Source organism: Oncorhynchus clarkii, chromosome 23, assembly GCF_045791955.1.
Source record: "Oncorhynchus clarkii lewisi isolate Uvic-CL-2024 chromosome 23, UVic_Ocla_1.0, whole genome shotgun sequence".
Classification (NCBI taxonomy): Eukaryota; Metazoa; Chordata; class Actinopteri; order Salmoniformes; family Salmonidae; genus Oncorhynchus; species Oncorhynchus clarkii.
This window is the reverse complement of record NC_092169.1, coordinates 9,558,563-9,576,534: the sequence shown is the minus strand read 5'-3', so window position 1 is coordinate 9,576,534 and position 17,972 is coordinate 9,558,563. Positions and strand designations below refer to the sequence as shown.

Genomic DNA, 17,972 nt, shown 5'->3' with positions numbered 1-17,972 from the left:
CTCTAAGACTATCGATCACTACAGAATAAGAGCAAATCCTAGACGTAGAATTACTAGTCTGCAGATGGAAATTACGTAAGTCTAGTATGAGAATACCGACAACCGCGGAAGCATCTATGCAACGACCATCTGTACGCCTCACGTATACATTACAATAGACACTATCCAGAGCCGCTGAGAAAGCGACAACTACGAAAGACATTGTGACTTCTGGGGAAGTTAACCAGAGACTCTGATGAACTGACTTTCCAGCAGACGGACCGGCGATTCCAACAGAGAAGATAATGACATACAAGCGTAAATATATACATTGCAATTATTCTCGAATGAGCGGCCGTTCAAGTGCAAAGGATTAGCATTTCAAAGAATATAATTATCAACTGTGTGTAGTGAATCCATTTAGTCTTTCCCGCTCTTTTCCTGTCCCCAACCGTTTCCATTGTCAACCAAGATGTCATACCGGTTTAGCCCACTAGGGACTTATCAATGCATTGTGTTAGTAACCAATAACTACTGTTTGTTTGTTATGTATTTCTGTGATTATTTAGTTAGTTAGCAAATAATTAATTAAGCCAATTTGTATATCGCTGATTCATCATTTAGGCTCATGCAGATATCCAAGGGTTTGCGACGTTCAGTAATGAGAAGTGATGAGGTAATAATTATACATTAATAGAAGACTAATCGATAAGATATGAAAATATCTGAAGAGTTGATTCGGGAAATAGACTCTATAAACATTTTCCCGTGATGCCCCGACTTCCTCGTTAATTAAAGTGTACATGCTTTGTTTAAACACGTAATAACAAATACACCATGAGAATTGATTTGATAAAATAACAGTCTTCACATTTAATGATAGTTCAGACACGACATCTAATAATAAGCAAGCAAATGAATGAGACCTGGTCTCTCTGAAAATACATCAATCATAAAACGTAGAAGGCAAAAACTCATATCAAAATACTCTGCTCTTTATGATCTAAAAAATGAAACCAAGCCCCCTGAATTGAAGATACAATTCATGAAAATATATTCACAATATCAAGTCAGCAAGCTGCTGCTGATGTCTTCACACTGTCTTCCTCTCTCTCTTACTGTCTCAAATGGACAGTGTAACCAGACTGGACGTCCCACCAAGAAATTGCAGTTAGAATTGCTCCTCTCAATGTAAAGACTGATCTGATTGCATGTTGTTCTCGCTCTCCCTCCATGGAGGGGCTCATGTCAATGGCATGCGTGCTGCTCATGGTGGTCCTATTCCTCCACAGGCACCTTCCTCTCGAGGACCTTCCCGAGAGCCTGGAGGATCTTCTCCTTGTTGTTCTGGATGTTGTATGAGGTAAGGTCTGTCAGTGCCCGGAAGTCCTTTGCTGCGTAGGTCAGGTGTTTGGTGAGGTAGGGGGAGCTGCTTGTGCTAACGTCAACATCCCCTGCCATCATCTCCTCCTTACCCTTACGTGCCACACCTAAAGAATGAGAACATAACAATACCATCAGCTTTAAACATCAAACAACCTTAAAATCAAACTATAGTTTGATCAATAATATCAACAAAGTGCAATCCAATACAAAGTTTGAAGGCAATGATCTTTGGCCCTGATCCCTAAAACACATATGAACCATTTTCTATTGACAGAATATTGATTTGATTGACAGGCACAGAGCCAATGGCTTATTGACAGCTTGAACTATAAGCTAGCTACAGTAGCTCATTGACTACCCCTACACTCTGCTTCTTTTAAAATGACCATCATCTTGACAGTGCTTACCAGGGGCCTTGAACTCTTTGAATGAGATGTTGACGAAAGGGAAGTGAAGCACTGTGGGAGCCTTGGGGTTCTTTTCATCCTCAAAGATGTATAACTCTTTCAGGGGCTGTCCCTTCAGGCTGCTGAAGTCAATGCGGGGGAAGGGGATGCTGTGGTCTTTGCAGTAAACCTCAGTCCTCTTTAGGACCTGGTAGATCGATTAAAGAGATGTCAGTCAGAACAATCAAACTCAGTGTATGGCCATTAGGCAAGTCATATGCACCTTCTGGCCTTGTGTGTGTGTGCAGACCTCTGTGCAAAATGTGGATCTAGCAAATGATCAAGTACACTGCTCTGTTCATCTTTCAACACAAATTCACTCTTGTATTATTCATAAATTCAACCCATTTACTTCGAATTGGTCCTCGCACCACGAATAGTTGAGGGACATGATGACATCAACAGCCCTCTCTGGTCTCAAGACAGGGGGGCAGCCTGTGTTGATGGAGAACCCAGAGTCTGCCAGGTGGAGTGTGGAGTCAGCTGGAGTCAGTCTGTTGGGGAAGGCATCTGGATGCATATCTGCAGCAACATTGGGAGAAAAACTTCAGCAAACATAATCTTAATCTACATACAGTAATAATACAATACATAAATAGACTGTTGGTGCCACACACACACACACTGTACAACAGTATTTGAATAAATCCATGTTGAATTTGTTTTACCAGTAATAGTTAGGGGAAGTTCATGCATGGTACCTTTCCAGGCAGTAAAGTTGCTGTTGTCATTGTAGTTCCAGTGCAGGAAGAACCCCCGCATAAAGTTGTAAATCTGAGTGATGACTGGCCGGGTGGTAAAGAAGCTGGTCAGCGCTGAGGCAGTGTTAGTGACAGGCTTGAAGAGATAGGTGTCCAGGGTGGTTGGTTCATTGTCGGTTTCTTTGGAGGAAGAATTTGAGGGGTGTCAAATAACTGAAATATTGCCACAGAGTTTGGCTGTAGAACAGTATAGTATAGAGACCCTAGTCGCATCCTCCGAGCATGTGCAGACCAGCTGGCTGGTGTGTTTAAGGGCATATTCAATATCTCCCTAACCTCGTCTGCTGTCCCCACATGCTTCAAGAGGGCCACCTTTGTTCCTGTACCCAAGAAGGCAAAGGTAACTGAACTTAATGACTATCGCCCCATAGCACTCACCTCTGTCATCATGAAGTGCTTTGAGAGACTAGTCAAGGATCATAATCACCTCTACCTTACCTGACACCCTAGACCAACCGATCCACAGACGATGCAATCGCCATCACTCTGCCCTATCCTATCTGGACAAGAGGAATAACTATGTAAGAATGCTGATTATTGACTATCAACACCATAGTACCCTCCAAGCTCATCCTTAAGGTCGAGGCCCAGCGTCTGAACCCTGCCCTGTGCAACTGAGTCCTGGACTTCCTGACAGGCCACCCCCAGGTGAAGGTAGGAAACATCCCTAGACCAACCGATCCTCTCCGCTGATCCTCAACACTGGGGACCCACAAGGGTGTGTGCTCAGCCCCCTCCTGTACTCCCTGTTTACCCATGACTGCATAGCCAAGCACGCCTCCAACTCAATCATCAAGTTTGCAGATGACACAACAGTAGTAGGCTTGATTACCAACGATGACGAGTCAGCCTACTGAGGGGAGGTGAGGACTCTGGGAGTGTTATGCCTGGAAAACAACCTCTCACTCAACGTCAACAAAACAAAGGAGATGATCGTGGACTTCAGGAAACAGCATAGGGTGCACCTCCCCATCTACATCGACGGTACCGCAGTGGAGAAGGTAGAAAGCTTCAAGTTCTTTGCCGTACACATCACTGACAAACTGAAATGGACCACCCACACAGACAGTGTGGTGAAGAAGGCAAAACAGAGCCTCTTCAACCTCAGGAGGCTAAAGAAATGTGGCTTGTCACCTAAAACCCTCACATACTTTTACAGATGCACAATTGAAAGCATCTTGACGGGCTGTATCACCGCCTGGTACGGCAACTGCACCACCCGCAACCGCAGGGCTCTCCAGAGGGTGGTGCAGTCTGCCCAACGCATTACCAGGGGCAAACTACCTGTCCTCCAGGACACCTATAGCACCCGATGTCACCAGAAGGCCAAAAATATCATCATGGACATCAACCACCTGAGCCACTGCCTGTTCACCCCACTATCATCCAGAATGCGAGGTCAGTACAAGTGCATAAAAGCTGGGACCGAGAGACTGAAAACAGCTTCTATCTTAAGGCCATCAGACTGTTAAACAGCCATCCCTAGCACATTAGAGGCTGCTGCCTATAGACATAGACTAGAAATCACTGGCCACTTCAAGGAATGGAACACTAGTCACTCTAAGGTTTACACATCTGGCATTACTCATCTCATATGTATATACTGTATTCTATACTTTTCTACGGTATCTTAGTCACTTAATAATGTTTACGTATCTTGCATTACTCATCTCATATGTATATACTGTACTCTATACTATTCTACGGTATTTTAGTCCGTTCTGCTCTGACATTGCTCGTCCATATGTATATAGTTTTAATTCATTCCTACTTAGATTTGTGTGTATTGGGTATATGTTGTGTAATTTGTTACATGTTGCTTGTTAGATATTACTGCACTGTCAGAGCTAGAAGCACAAGCATTTCGCTACACCCGTGATAACATCTGCTAATCACGTGTATGTGACCAATAGAAGTTCATTTGATTTTACCTATTTTGTTGACATCTTCACCCAGCCATGGGCTCCAGGATGGCTGACCTCCAGTTGCAAATCTCCAAAGCTGGGTCAGGTTAAGAGAGAAGACACTGCTCCAAAGACCTGTCAACACAGAGGCAGAGGTGCCCACAACCGTTGTAAAAAGTATTGCATTTACATTGAAATTCATAGATACATTTTGCACACGCATGCACACACAAATAAGTGAAATCTCACCAAGCAGATAGGAGGTACGTATCGCTGGATGTTTTTTGACTAGGTGACCAAGGTAGAATTCACTCCCGAAGTCCTCCGCATGGATGTAGGCGCCATACTTTGGAATGCCCACCTCATATGGTGTGAACTCACACCACTCTAAAATGATAGGAACAGCCATTTCAACTCCAACTGCAATTTTTCAAATCGGTCGTATAGCATTTTTGATTTGACACGCGCAACATACGTTTGGTGTATTACCTGGATACATAAAGTTAACACCAACATTCTGTTATTCAACACGTGGACCACTGTTTGGGTTTCATTAAAATACATATTATCAAACATAAAATGCTAGAACAGCTTTACCAAGTTCTCTTGTGGTGTCTTTCACTCCATCTTTCAGGTTGACAGCAGTGCAGATGGGTAAAGGGTTCTGTCCCTCTGATACAGCCTTCTGCTGGTCAAACAGAGTACTGGTGTTCTTCTACAAATCACACATTGGAGAAATCATTCTGTCACAGGCTGTTCCAAACAACTTCGCAAAATGTTAAATATGTAAAGCATCATAACTCCGTGTGAAAGACATAAGACACTAATTGTGCCTGTGGGAAAAACATTCCATGGTTTCAATTAAATAAAAAGCACTATAATTACAGGCAACAACCATTTCCGTGAAACTCCTTCCCATTGCAGTGTGATTAGTACAGTGTGTATTGTAAAGTAGGAGTGTACAGTAGGCTGTTGTACCTTCCCATACAGGCAGTGCTCGATGACCAGACCCCACATGTCTATGAGTGACACCATATGACCCTCCTTCTCTTTCTCTGCCATCTGGTGTCTGTAGTACTGCAGCTTCTCAGGGGTGAAGGCACTGAGGAAACTCTTGGTGATCTCCCCCTCCATAGCTGAGATGGACTCATCCATATCACACTGTGACCAATCTGCTTCCTGATACAGCGTCGCTAAGGCCCTGTTGAACAGGAATCTGTTATGATGTCACATAAGTATGGGTCTCAGTAGTATAAACTGGCATGTGTTAGTTTGTTCATTCACTCCTTCATTAATTTTGCTTATTGGATATGGCATATTTAATTGCAATGGAGATAAATTCCATGCTCACCATGTGGAGCCTGACACACCAGTGATATAGCTCATAGCATCCAGTAGGCCCAGTCTCTGCAGCCCCTTCAGACTGCCATACAAGCCAGTCATTGCTCTGGTCCCTCCCCCTGAGCCAACCACAGCTATAACAGGCACCTGGGTGAAAAAGACAAACACCATCTCTGGTTGGATCTTCCATCTGTCAGTCAACCTGTTTGAGACTTGTTCCATAATTACAGTGAATGTCACCACAGTAGAAATAAACCAATTCCCCACAACAATGTCTTTCATGAGACTGGAAAAACACAAACATATTTGGTCAGCATCAATATTCAGTCTTCATTAGTCTTCATCAGTTTCTTGGCAATAGCTTTCATTTCTCAGAACAAGTATAGACTGATGAGTTTCAGAAGAAAGTTCTTTGTTTCTGGCCATTTTGAGCCTGTAATCGAACCCACAAATGCTGATGCTCCAGATACTCAACTAGTCTAGTCTAAAGGACAGTTTTATTGCTTCCTTAATCAGCACAACAGTTTTCAGCTGTGCTAACATAATTGCAAAATGGTTTTCTAGTGATCAATTAGCCTTTAAAAATAATCAACTTGGATTAGCTAACACAACGTGCCATTGGAACACAGGAGTGATGGTTGCTGATAATGGGCCTCTGTATGCCTATGTAGAAATTCCATTAAAAAAAAATCCAGCTACAATAGTCATTTACAACATTAACAATGTCTACACTGTATTTCCGATCAATTTTATGTTATTTTAAAATTGACCATTTTTGGGGATTTTCTTTCAAAAACGAGGACATTTCTAAGTGACCCCAAACTTTTGAACGGTTGTGCAAGTAAACTTAAAACCAAATACTTTCAGACTTTTACTCAAATAGTATTTTACTGGGTGACTTTCACTTTTACTTGAGACATTTTCTATTAAGTTATCTTTACTTTTATTCAAGTATGACAATTGGATACTTTTTCCACCACTGGAGTACAGTATTTGTTTCCTTATGTTTCCTGACAAAGTTATCAATGTTTAAGTCCTATTTTGTCATTGTGCAACCCTTTATGCACACATTTTTCTGCTAGCTAAGAAACTACTGTTATTTGGCTAAGTTGTATCCATTTGCATCTTGTTTTTGAGTAACTATTGTTATAGCAGATGAGAAATATTTCTTATTGCTAAATATAAGTATGTGCCTTATATTTTTAACCTTTATTTAACTAGGCGAGTCAGCCTTATTATAGGCAAGGCAAACACGTTTTCATTATTTCAGGTAGATCAAAATAAATAACTCAATTACATCACGTTATTTGTACTCATTCAGCAGTTTTGATCAAATTAAGAAGAATACTATTGGAAATGAATGTTGAATGTTCCATTTATATTCCTAAAACATAAGTTGAAAATGATGCTGTCGCTGCTTCCCCTTGACAATCATTTTTGATAAATAGCCTTATGTCATAACACTGTTTTGAAGTGTTCAAATCAATAAACATCAAATACAAAGTAATTTTACAGAACAAAAGTTATCAGCAGACTTTCAGCATGACTATAGGGAAGGGCCTCAACAGTATACACGTTGGCTGCAACAGTTAAATAAATAACTGATAACTTAACATAGAGCTCCAGTCAGTTCTAAAAAACGAAAAGCATATTTTTTTTGGACAAATCTCTCGCTCAATGCTAAACCTCATTCAGATCTATTATTGAATGATGTGGCTATTGAGCAAGTTGAGGAGACTAAACTGCTGGGTGTAAATGGCAAGCTGTCATGGTCTAAACATATAGACTCAAAGGTGGCTAAAATGTGATGATAGGGTGTTGCGCTGCCTTCTTGACAGCTCAGTCGACCAGACAGGTCCTACTGGCCCTAGTTTGGTCACACCTGGACTACTGTTTAGATGTGTGGTCATCTGCGACAACGAAGGACATAAGTAAATTGCAGTTGGTCCAGAACAAAGCAGTGCGTATCACACTCAAAGTTGAGGAGAGATTGACTGCATATTGGTCTTTGTGCAAGGTATTGATGTGTTGAAGGTACCGAACTGTCTGTTCAAGCAGTTTGCACACAGTTCAGACACACATAGGTACAACACAATACATGCAACCAGAGGTCTCTTTACAGTCCCCAGGTCCAGAACAGAGGATGGGAAACTCACAGTATTAAATAGAGTCATGGCTACATGGAACTCTGCCACCCCAGGTAACTCAAGCTAGCAATAAAAACAGATAAAAAAACACTTTAATGAACAAAGGACTGTGAAGAGACACAGCCATTTTATACATGTTGTAATTTGCACTATACCATGTATTAGACTTAGATATTGTGTGTAAGTACTGATATGTTGGCTATATGTGACGTTTTAAATTGAGGTATTTCCGTCCTTGACTAATAATGTTCTGTACTATGTATTATGTTATGTTTTATGTAGACCCCAGGAAGAGTAGCTGATGCTTTTGCAGCAGCTATTGGGGATAAACCAAAAACCCTGTTGTTTTGACAAGTAGCAATTAATCACTCATATTGACTAGGGGGAAATCAGGCTGTATGCGCTGTTGAAACTAACACAAATCAAAAACCAAATGGAAACTGGAAATATTGTTTGCGTCACTTGTTAGAGGACAACTTGTAGAAGACAGCCAGCCACATTTTGGATTGTTGCATTTTGTTTTGAGTGGGTCGCCAACGCAGAAAGCTAAACGCAACACTATTTTGTTAATCACATATCGATATCAATTTGACATCAATAGAGCGGGGTCAAACGTTTGATTTCAAAATAGCACTATTCAAAGGCCACACTGAATCTCAGAATCGTTCACACAGTATATCACTGGTTAGAAGAGAAGTTGCTGTGGAAACGGGGACGGAAACAAATCAGTTGCTTTATTATTTATCTTCAACGAATCACGACCCACCATAGTATATCAACAGTGACAAGAGTTGACTGTTATTGGAGTGAAAGTTTGACTCTCAAATCCATGTATTTGTGTGAAGCCAGCGACTTTAATACAGAGAGCGCCCCGAATTTCCTCTGCCATTTGAGTTTGAAAATTGATAGCAAATCTGATCTGTGGTAAAAAGGACGTGTAATTACCCTCAATTCGATTTGGTCAAAGCGTGAGGTTGTGCAATGTAGTAACACATACTCTCCACGTACAGGAAATTAGCGGAAATAATATCAAATAATCTACTGTAATATGTAGCTTTATTGGGCAATCTCACAGCTAAATATGGAACAGAAACTTGAACATTTATGTTCAACTGCAAACAGAGACAGTCTCTGTCCCGTATCGCTCCGGAGCACAATCTCCATCTCTTTGCCTACTCACACCAGTGATAATTGAAGAGGTTCTCAACCTCTTCAACACACCACCACAATACGGGAGTGATTAAAATTCAGAATTTGGAACCAGTCCTATTGGACTGCTATGGGATTCGATACTTTAGGATTGTATGTTATAGGATCCTATAGGATTCCAATACAAGAATCCAATAGAAAAATCCTATCAGATTTTAGAACCAGTCCTGTGCAGATCGATCCACCATAATAATTCCATTATACTTTATTTTGCTGATAAATTGTACTGGACCGTGTAGCCTACTGGCTTAGGCTACTTTTACCCCTAATTTAGATACGTTTTTGCTTACAATTTACGACATTTTGGTAGGGCATAGTATAATTTCCGACATGTGTTTGTCAACTATAGTTAGATACATGCAGCTTCGCTTCTGTCATAACTTGTTGCCCAGAAGACTAAATAAAGTAGTGCTCACCAGAATAACATCAATAGAATGAATTTATTAGTAATTTAGTTAACACCTGTAAAGCTGTCTGTTTTGTTTAGGGACCGGAGAGAAAACACAATACCTCCAAAACAGTGGAAAGATTGTTCCTGTGCAAAATGTCCAAATGTAATCAGCTTGACCTGTTAAGGAAATTAAAAGCTGAGAAAAAGTTTAAACATGTCTCTGATAAGACTTCAGTTCTTCTTGGGTGCATATTTTATGTGGTTGAAATGCTGTCTGCTTGCATAACAGTGTTAAAGATAACAAGTGACACGTGTATTTTCATTTTCTAAAGAGATAAAATAAATCATTTCTGTTTCCGAGACAAAATGACATTTGTTGTATCATTTTACTGAAAGAAGTGCATAATTCTGCAGAAGTTAATATTATGCTACATGTGAGAGGTTATAGACCTACAGTCAGTGTCCAGATTTCAGTTACTATTCCATTTAACCCATATGAACTTATCCAGAATAAAACCTTAAGCGGGATATGAGCTACTATCCAGAATACTGTGCGCATGTAAACGTGGTCACTCCTCTTGTCAGGACTATAGAGGGAAGCAACTGGGTTAGGAAGAATGCAAATACTAATAACAAAGTGAACACCCCTTAGGCCTGTCCTGACACTGAACAGGCAAAACTAACTCAAACCAGGAACTGATAATGACAATAATGCAACCAACTTTGCCCCAGGGATAGTCTTAAGACTGTAGATATATCCACGTCTTAAATCTTGCAAACAAGTTTAAACCTGTTTTATGGGTCAAGTAAATGGCAAACTATGTTCAACAGGCACCTGGAGAAAAATGCTCTTCAAACTAGCTTTTCAGGGGTTTGTGAAAGAAAAGCTGGGTAGAATGCATTATGTGTTACAATTCAATTTGTGTTCCAATAAAATGTGTGATTGTGTAATTATTGTTATTCCATTTCTGGTAGGGAAGGAACAGGTTTTCTGATTACATGTCTCTGCAGCTCAAAAGGTCACAATCTCACAATCTCAAGTTTCAATATGCAGACGGATTTATGGCGCAGTTGCTGACTGCAGGGCCGGCGCCAGAACGAATCAGTTACAGACATGACACAATAATACTCACTGGCAGTGGTCATCAGCTTTTCCACATTCACATCCACAGTAGAGAATGTGGAGGCCTAGGACAAAATATACTACAATGATCAGCCAATAGCCTTCTGTTTGTGGATGACAAGTTCTTTCCTTCATTTTGTACAGCATGTACATTGCATTCAGAAAGTATTCAGACCCCTTGACTTTTCCCACATTGTTACATTAGTCTTAATTTAAAATGGATTAAAAAAAATGGAAAACACCCCTCATCAATCTGCACACAATAACCCATAATGACAAATCAAAAACAGGTTTTGCAAAAAAAATTACATCAAGTATTCAGACCCTTTACTCAGTACTTTGTTGAAGCACCTTTGGCAGCGATTACAGCCAAGTATTCTTGGGTATGATGCTACACCTGTATTTGGAGAGTTTCTCCCATTCTTCTCTGCAGATCCTCTCAAGCTCTGTCAGGTTCAATGGGGAATGTACTTCTCTCAATTGATCTTTCCCTCGATCCTGACTAGTCTCCCAGTCCCAGTCGCTGAAAAACATCCCCAGAGTATGATGCTGCCACCACCATGCTTCACCGTAGGGATGGTGCCAGGTTTCCTTCAGACGTGACCCTTCATTCAATTTCGGTATTATCAGACCAAAGAATCTTGTTTCTCATTGTCTGAGAGCCTTTAGGTGCCATTTGGCAAACTCCAAGCGGGCTGTCATGTGCCTTTTACTGAGGAGTGGCTTCCGTCTGGCCACTCTACCGTAAAGGCCTGATTGGTGGAGTGCTGCAGAGATGGTTGTCCTTCTGGAAGGTTCTCCCATCTTCACAGATGAACTCTGGAGCTCTGTCACAGTGACCATTGGGTTCTTGGTCACCTCCCTGACCAAGGCCCTTCACCCCCGATTGCGCAGCTTGTCCGGGCGGGCAGCTCTAGGAAGAGTCTTGGTGGTTACAAACTTCTTCCATTTAAGAATGATGAAGGCCACTGTGTTCTTGGGGACCTTCAATGCTGCTGAATTTTTTTGGTACCCTTCCCCCCCCTTCCCCCCCACAAAATCCTGTCTCGGAGCTCTATGGACCATTCATTCGACCTCATGGCTTGGTTTTTGCTCTGACATGCACTGTCAACTGTGGGACCTTGTGGGACCTCAAGTTGTAGAAACACCTCAAGGATGATTAATGGAAAAAGGATGCACCTGAGCGCAATTTTATATATACAGTGCCTTGCGAAAGTATTCGGCCCCCTTGAACTTTGCGACCTTTTGCCACATTTCAGGCTTCAAACATAAAGATATAAAACTGTATTTTTTTGTGAAGAATCAACAACAAGTGGGACACAATCATGAAGTGGAACGACATTTATTGGATATTTCAAACTTTTTTAACAAATCAAAAACTGAAAAATTGGGTGTGCAAAATTATTCAGCCCCCTTAAGTTAATACTTTGTAGCGCCACCTTTTGCTGCGATTACAGCTGTAAGTCGCTTGGGGTATGTCTCTATCAGTTTTGCACATCGAGAGACTGACATTTTTTCCCATTCCTCCTTGCAAAACAGCTCGAGCTCAGTGAGGTTGGTTGGAGAGCATTTGTGAACAGCAGTTTTCAGTTCTTTCCACAGATTCTCGATTGGATTCAGGTCTGGACTTTGACTTGGCCATTCTAACACCTGGATATGTTTATTTTTGAACCATTCCATTGTAGATTTTGCTTTATGTTTTGGATCATTGTCTTGTTGGAAGACAAATCTCCGTCCCAGTCTCAGGTCTTTTGCAGACTCCATCAGGTTTTCTTCCAGAATGGTCCTGTATTTGGCTCCATCCATCTTCCCATCAATTTTAACCATATTCCCTGTCCCTGCTGAAGAAAAGCAGGCCCAAACCATGATGCTGCCACCACCATGTTTGACAGTGGGGATGGTGTGTTCAGCTGTGTTGCTTTTACGCCAAACATAACGTTTTGCATTGTTGCCAAAAAGTTCAATTTTGGTTTCATCTGACCAGAGCACCTTCTTCCACATGTTTGGTGTGTCTCCCAGGTGGCTTGTGGCAAACTTTAAACGACACTTTTTATGGATATCTTTAAGAAATGGCTTTCTTCTTGCCACTCTTCCATAAAGGCCAGATTTGTGCAATATACGACTGATTGTTGTCCTATGGACAGAGTCTCCCACCTCAGCTGTAGATCTATGCAGTTCATCCAGAGTGATCACGGGCCTCTTGGCTGCATCTCTGATCAGTCTTCTCCTTGTATGAGCTGAAAGTTTAGAGGGACGGCCAGGTCTTGGTAGATTTGCAGTGGTCTGATACTCCTTCCATTTCAATATTATCGCTTGCACAGTGCTCCTTGGGATGTTTAAAGCTTGGGAAATCTTTTTGTATCTAAATCCAGCTTTAAACTTCTTCACAGCAGTATCTCGGACCTGCCTGGTGTGTTCCTTGTTCTTCATGATGCTCTCTGAGCTTTTAACGGACCTCTGAGACTATCACAGTGCAGGTGCATTTATACGGAGACTTGATTACACACAGGTGGATTGTATTTATCATCATTAGTCATTTAGGTCAACATTGGATCATTCAGAGATCCTCACTGAACTTCTGGAGAGAGTTTGCTGCACTGAAAGTAAAGGGGCTGAATAATTTTGCACGCCCAATTTTTCAGTTTTTGATTTGTTAAAAAAGTTTGAAATATCCAATAAATGTCGTTCCACTTCATGATTGTGTCCCACTTGTTGTTGATTCTTCACAAAAAAATACAGTTTTATATCTTTATGTTTGAAGCCTGAAATGTGTCAAAAGGTCGCAAAGTTCAAGGGGGCCGAATACTTTCGCAAGGCACTGTATATATAAAATATAATAAAATATATATATATATATATATTATATATATATTTAAAAAAAATGTATGCATGTGTATGTGTGTGTGTGTGTGTGTGTGTGTGTGTGTGTGTATGTATGTATGTATGTATGTATGTATGTATGTATGTATGTATATATATATATACATACATACATACATACATACACACACACACACACACACACATACATACACACACACATACACATGCATACATTTTTATTTTGCTTTGTCATTAAGGGTTAATGTGTGTAGATTGATGAGGAATTTAATACATTTTAGAATAAGGCTGTAAAGTAACAAAATTTGGAAAAAGGGAAGGGGTCTGAATACTTTCCGAATGCACAGTATTAAATACAAATAATTGTCTGTTTCCATGTCCTTTCATTATTGACCTCATCATTATCCCTCTATGATCATCCTTTTTATGCTGACTTTGCCTTAGAATGATAAAACATATGATCATGTCCTTACCACTAGTACACCATTAGAGAGATAGTCACCAGCATGCTCTTTACTGCAAACAGGGAACACAAACTGTTGTCAATCATGGAATACCTTTTTACAACAACAAAAATGTGACTATTTCAGCTCCTTCTTTGAAAGTAGTCTGACAATGGTATGGATGTCAAAGTTGTCACTCACCTCTCCAGCAACTCAAACTCAACCCACAATTCATTTGTGGTCTGAAATAGAGAGATGGCATAGGAGACTAAACATAGGCTACATGGGATTCATTAATGACATATTCTGGCTCTAATCCTTAGTGCTATAATAGTCCTACCGGTTCACTGAGGAAGGTCTTGGTCTCCTTCTTCCCAGGTGTGAGGTTACTGATGTCAAACACTACAATGGAGCACAAGTCATCACTCATGATACTGTCCTCATCGTACATCGTCAACTCCACAATATTCTGAAAAGACAAGGCCATCTCTTACTCCATTTTACCACGTTTGGATGTATTTTGATTTACAATATATTACAACAAGACAATGCATGTCTGTTTTATACTATAAGGGGTAAACTAATGAGATACAATCTCTCATTCGCTCATTCCATGGCATGTGAAACAGCTTGATAACCTTTTTCCAATATATTAAGGAAATAAAAATGCACTCCAAACTAGCTTTTCAGGGGGTTGTGAAAGAAAAGCTGGGTAGAATGCATTTTTTTATGTGTTACAATTCAATTTGTGTTCCAATAAAATGTGTGATTGTGTAATTATTGTTATTCCATTTCTGGTAGGGAAGGAACAGGTTTTCTGATTACATGTCTCTGCAGCTCAAAAGGTCACCATCTCACAATCTCAAGTTTCAATATGCAGACGGATTTATGGCGCAGTTGCTGACTGCAGGCCCGGTGTCAGAACGAATCAGTTAGACAGATATTCGATTTCCATAGACCCAAACTGCAGGAATGTCAAAACGGATGATCAATGGAAACAGGATGCACCTGAGCTCAATTTCGAGTCTCACAGCAAAGGGTCAGAATACATATGTAAATAAGGTATTTCTGTTTTTTATTTGGAACACATTTGTAAAAATGTTTAAAAAACTGTTTTTGTTTTATCATTATGGGGTATTGTGTGTAGATTGCTGAGGAAAATGTTTTATGTAATCAATTTTAGAATAAGGCTGTAACGTAACAAAATGTGGAAAAAGTCAAGGGCTCTGAATACTTTGGATTAAATTGCCCAGCCAATTAAATAACTTTTAATTTACTCATCTGTCTTCTGTTCCATGGCGCAATTCATGCATCTCCACTGGCATCACCACTGGCCTCTCTCTCATCCATCCTCTCTCTATAGTAGCCTAGTTCAATGTGTGTCCCAGTAGTAGCTATATAGTTTGGTCCCTTATTCCGATCAATTAAAAAATGTATATATATATTTGAGGAAGAAAAACACCCTACCTACTTACAGTACCTTTAGAAAGTATTCATACCCCTTGACTTATTCCACATTTTGTTGTGTTGCAACCTGAATTCAAAATGGAATACATTATTCATTTTTTTCTCACCCATCTACACACAATACCCCATAATAACAAAGTGAAAACATGGTTTTAGAATTTCATTTTATTCCAAATGTATTCCGGATTTATTCAAAATGAAATGCAGAATTATTACATAAGTATTCACACATGTAGAAGCACCTTTGGCAGCGAATACAGCTGTGAGTCTTTCTCTAAGAGCATCTCTCAGAGCTTTCCACACCTGGATTGTGCAACATTTGCCCATTATTCTTTTCAAATATCTTCACGCTCTGTCACATTTATTTAGGCTTGCGATAACAAAGGGGTTGAATACTTATTGACTCCAGACATTTCATAATTCCACTTTGGCATTATGGGGTATTGTGTGTAGGCCAGTGACAAAACAAACTCAATTGAATCCATTTAAAAAATCAGGCTGTAACACAACATGTGAAAAAAGTAAAGAGTTACAAGTACTTTCTGAAGGCACTGCATGTGTAAATACATAGGTTTTAGGAACACTATGTCCCTATGGGTAACTCTGCCTAGTGATTGGCCTATTGTGTGAGGGGACGTACCTTGACATGACGGTGGACCCTGAAGTGGAAACTCTCATTCCACTCTGGGGTCTTGCTGTTGGGCACAGTCTTAGTACGGTGAGACCTGGCAGAAGCTGTGGGGAGGCGTACAATAACGTAACAGTCCGACTCAGACCCTGTAAAACAAAACAGGACTGTCACAAAATAGTTTTGCCAATAGCAGGTAGGTCTTTGTATGTATAAACAGATCAGAGACCTTAACTAAAAAGCTTAAAAGTGGTAGTTCAGTTTGTTTGTTTTTTTCACCCAAAAAAGTGTCTGCTCTGAAAATTAATTTAGAAATCTATGAAAAGTATGCACAAGGCGAAAACAATATGACTCACAATAATCATGAGATTGGTTGTTTTTTGCTCGGAGTACGGTAACAGTCAGGCTCTGGTAGGTCTTAACTCTTCTCTAACAGGGGAGGCAAAAACATACAGAGATAGTTACAGAAATACAACACACATACACCCTACATATTCTGGAAAAAAAAGTGCTGAAGGGTGTAGTGAGAAACAATATTTGTTTATATAGTAGATACATTAAGCACCTGCATAATTCTAATGGATACATTTCAAACATGAAAGCACCTGGACGAGATAAACAATGTTTTGTGCATGATCTATAGCATACACTTTAAAATATAGAGAAGTACTGTACCTTCATCATGGTTAGTGAATGTTCCTCCCAAAGAATTGAAGAGCCTGTCAGCTGCTGGGAATCCTTCTCCCTGAAGAGTGGAAGGTAAATACACTATGTAGGTGAGGCATAATAGGAGGACACACTGTTCTCAGGCTCAGGCATGTCCAACACAGGAAACCAGGGGTCTCAATGCCAGATGGGATGGCCTAACTTCTTGTTTTGTTTTGCACAAAAGGATCACTATCTGGCTAATAATGCTTGACAAAAAAAATGGTCCAGAGTGGTAGCCTCAAGGAAACAAATGGGCGGGTGTGCAATGTTCACAAAAAAAAAAAAAAATGTAAGCACTGATCAAATTTCAGGTTTGCTGAGCACAAACTTGAACTTTGTGAAAATTCTGTGCAACTTCTGGCACGCGTTTATTGTGAACACTGAGGCTGTACCCACTAAGTTACAGTTATAACAGTGGCCAAGTAGGCTACTGTGGCTTTCTGATCATAATATAGACCTATCAGAATGATAAAACAATGGAGAAAATGCATCCCATAACATTTTGACATGGAAAAATCTGTTTTATCATTCTGCCTACAGTAGGAGCCGATATGTGTTGTTCAATGTAGGCCTACATTGCAAGAGACTTTAGGAAAAATTATGCATGTCGGTTAAAACCTGCTTATCCACTTGTCCTTAAGATAAGGATGTGACTGAAAAAGTGTTGTTTGATGCAAGAAACCGCTTTTCAAAATAAAGTTCATTATTTCCATACCATTATTACAGAGAATGACAAATTATGCCACCTTCTGCCTATTGGCTACTTAGCTTACTGAAGCCTGTCTCAAAATACAACACTGCCCCTTTAAGACCAAAGAAAATGCTCTTGACCTGACTAGCTTTTCAAAGATGGATAGAAATGCTCACGTGTTGTGCTCTTGTAGGAAGCAACCACTTCCCCATTGCTGACTAGAAATGAGCTACAACTGGGCTAATAACTTACTAGCTAGCAAAGGATATGAAAATGGTGTGCACATGTGACTACATGCAGCTCTCGCTTTGATTACAAAACAAACGCATCTAATCGCAACCACTCATGCTGGTAACAGAGTCCAGTTCAAAAGAATGGCACAGATCCATATATGGACAGGAAAATGTGCAATGCTGGCTCACCATTCAAAATATGTATTTTTATAAACATTAATAAATTAATAAACATTAATAACATTAGATTGATGTTTCGGACTTCAATGGCATG

General features: G+C 40.2%; 1 protein-coding gene across 1 annotated transcript; it reads right to left on the bottom strand.

The window, feature by feature from the left end:
• Nucleotides 1–850: 850 nt before the first annotated feature.
• On the bottom strand, nt 851–16,781 carry LOC139381998 (cytosolic phospholipase A2 zeta-like). The gene is made up of 16 exons (XM_071125909.1): nt 16,742–16,781; nt 16,423–16,474; nt 16,079–16,215; nt 14,312–14,440; nt 14,173–14,213; nt 14,002–14,044; nt 10,597–10,752; nt 5,828–5,964; nt 5,455–5,677; nt 5,074–5,191; nt 4,726–4,863; nt 4,504–4,611; nt 2,513–2,692; nt 2,164–2,333; nt 1,773–1,959; nt 851–1,469 (listed from the first exon to the last, which is right to left on the bottom strand). Exons 1-16 carry the CDS (start codon nt 16,748–16,750, stop codon nt 1,258–1,260), a joined length of 2,040 nt encoding a protein of 679 aa, XP_070982010.1. The 5' UTR covers nt 16,751–16,781; the 3' UTR covers nt 851–1,257.
• Nucleotides 16,782–17,972: the final 1,191 nt, after the last annotated feature.

What these genes read in the sequence shown, in the direction of transcription:
- LOC139381998 (XM_071125909.1), bottom strand. An exon ending in AGCACTGCCTGTATGGGAAG is followed by an intron (nt 5,192 to 5,454) that starts GTACAACAGCCT and finishes TGTGATTTGTAG; the next exon opens with AAGAACACCAGTACTCTGTT. An exon ending in CAAAGAGTTCAAGGCCCCTG is followed by an intron (nt 1,470 to 1,772) that starts GTAAGCACTGTC and finishes CTCATTCTTTAG; the next exon opens with GTGTGGCACGTAAGGGTAAG.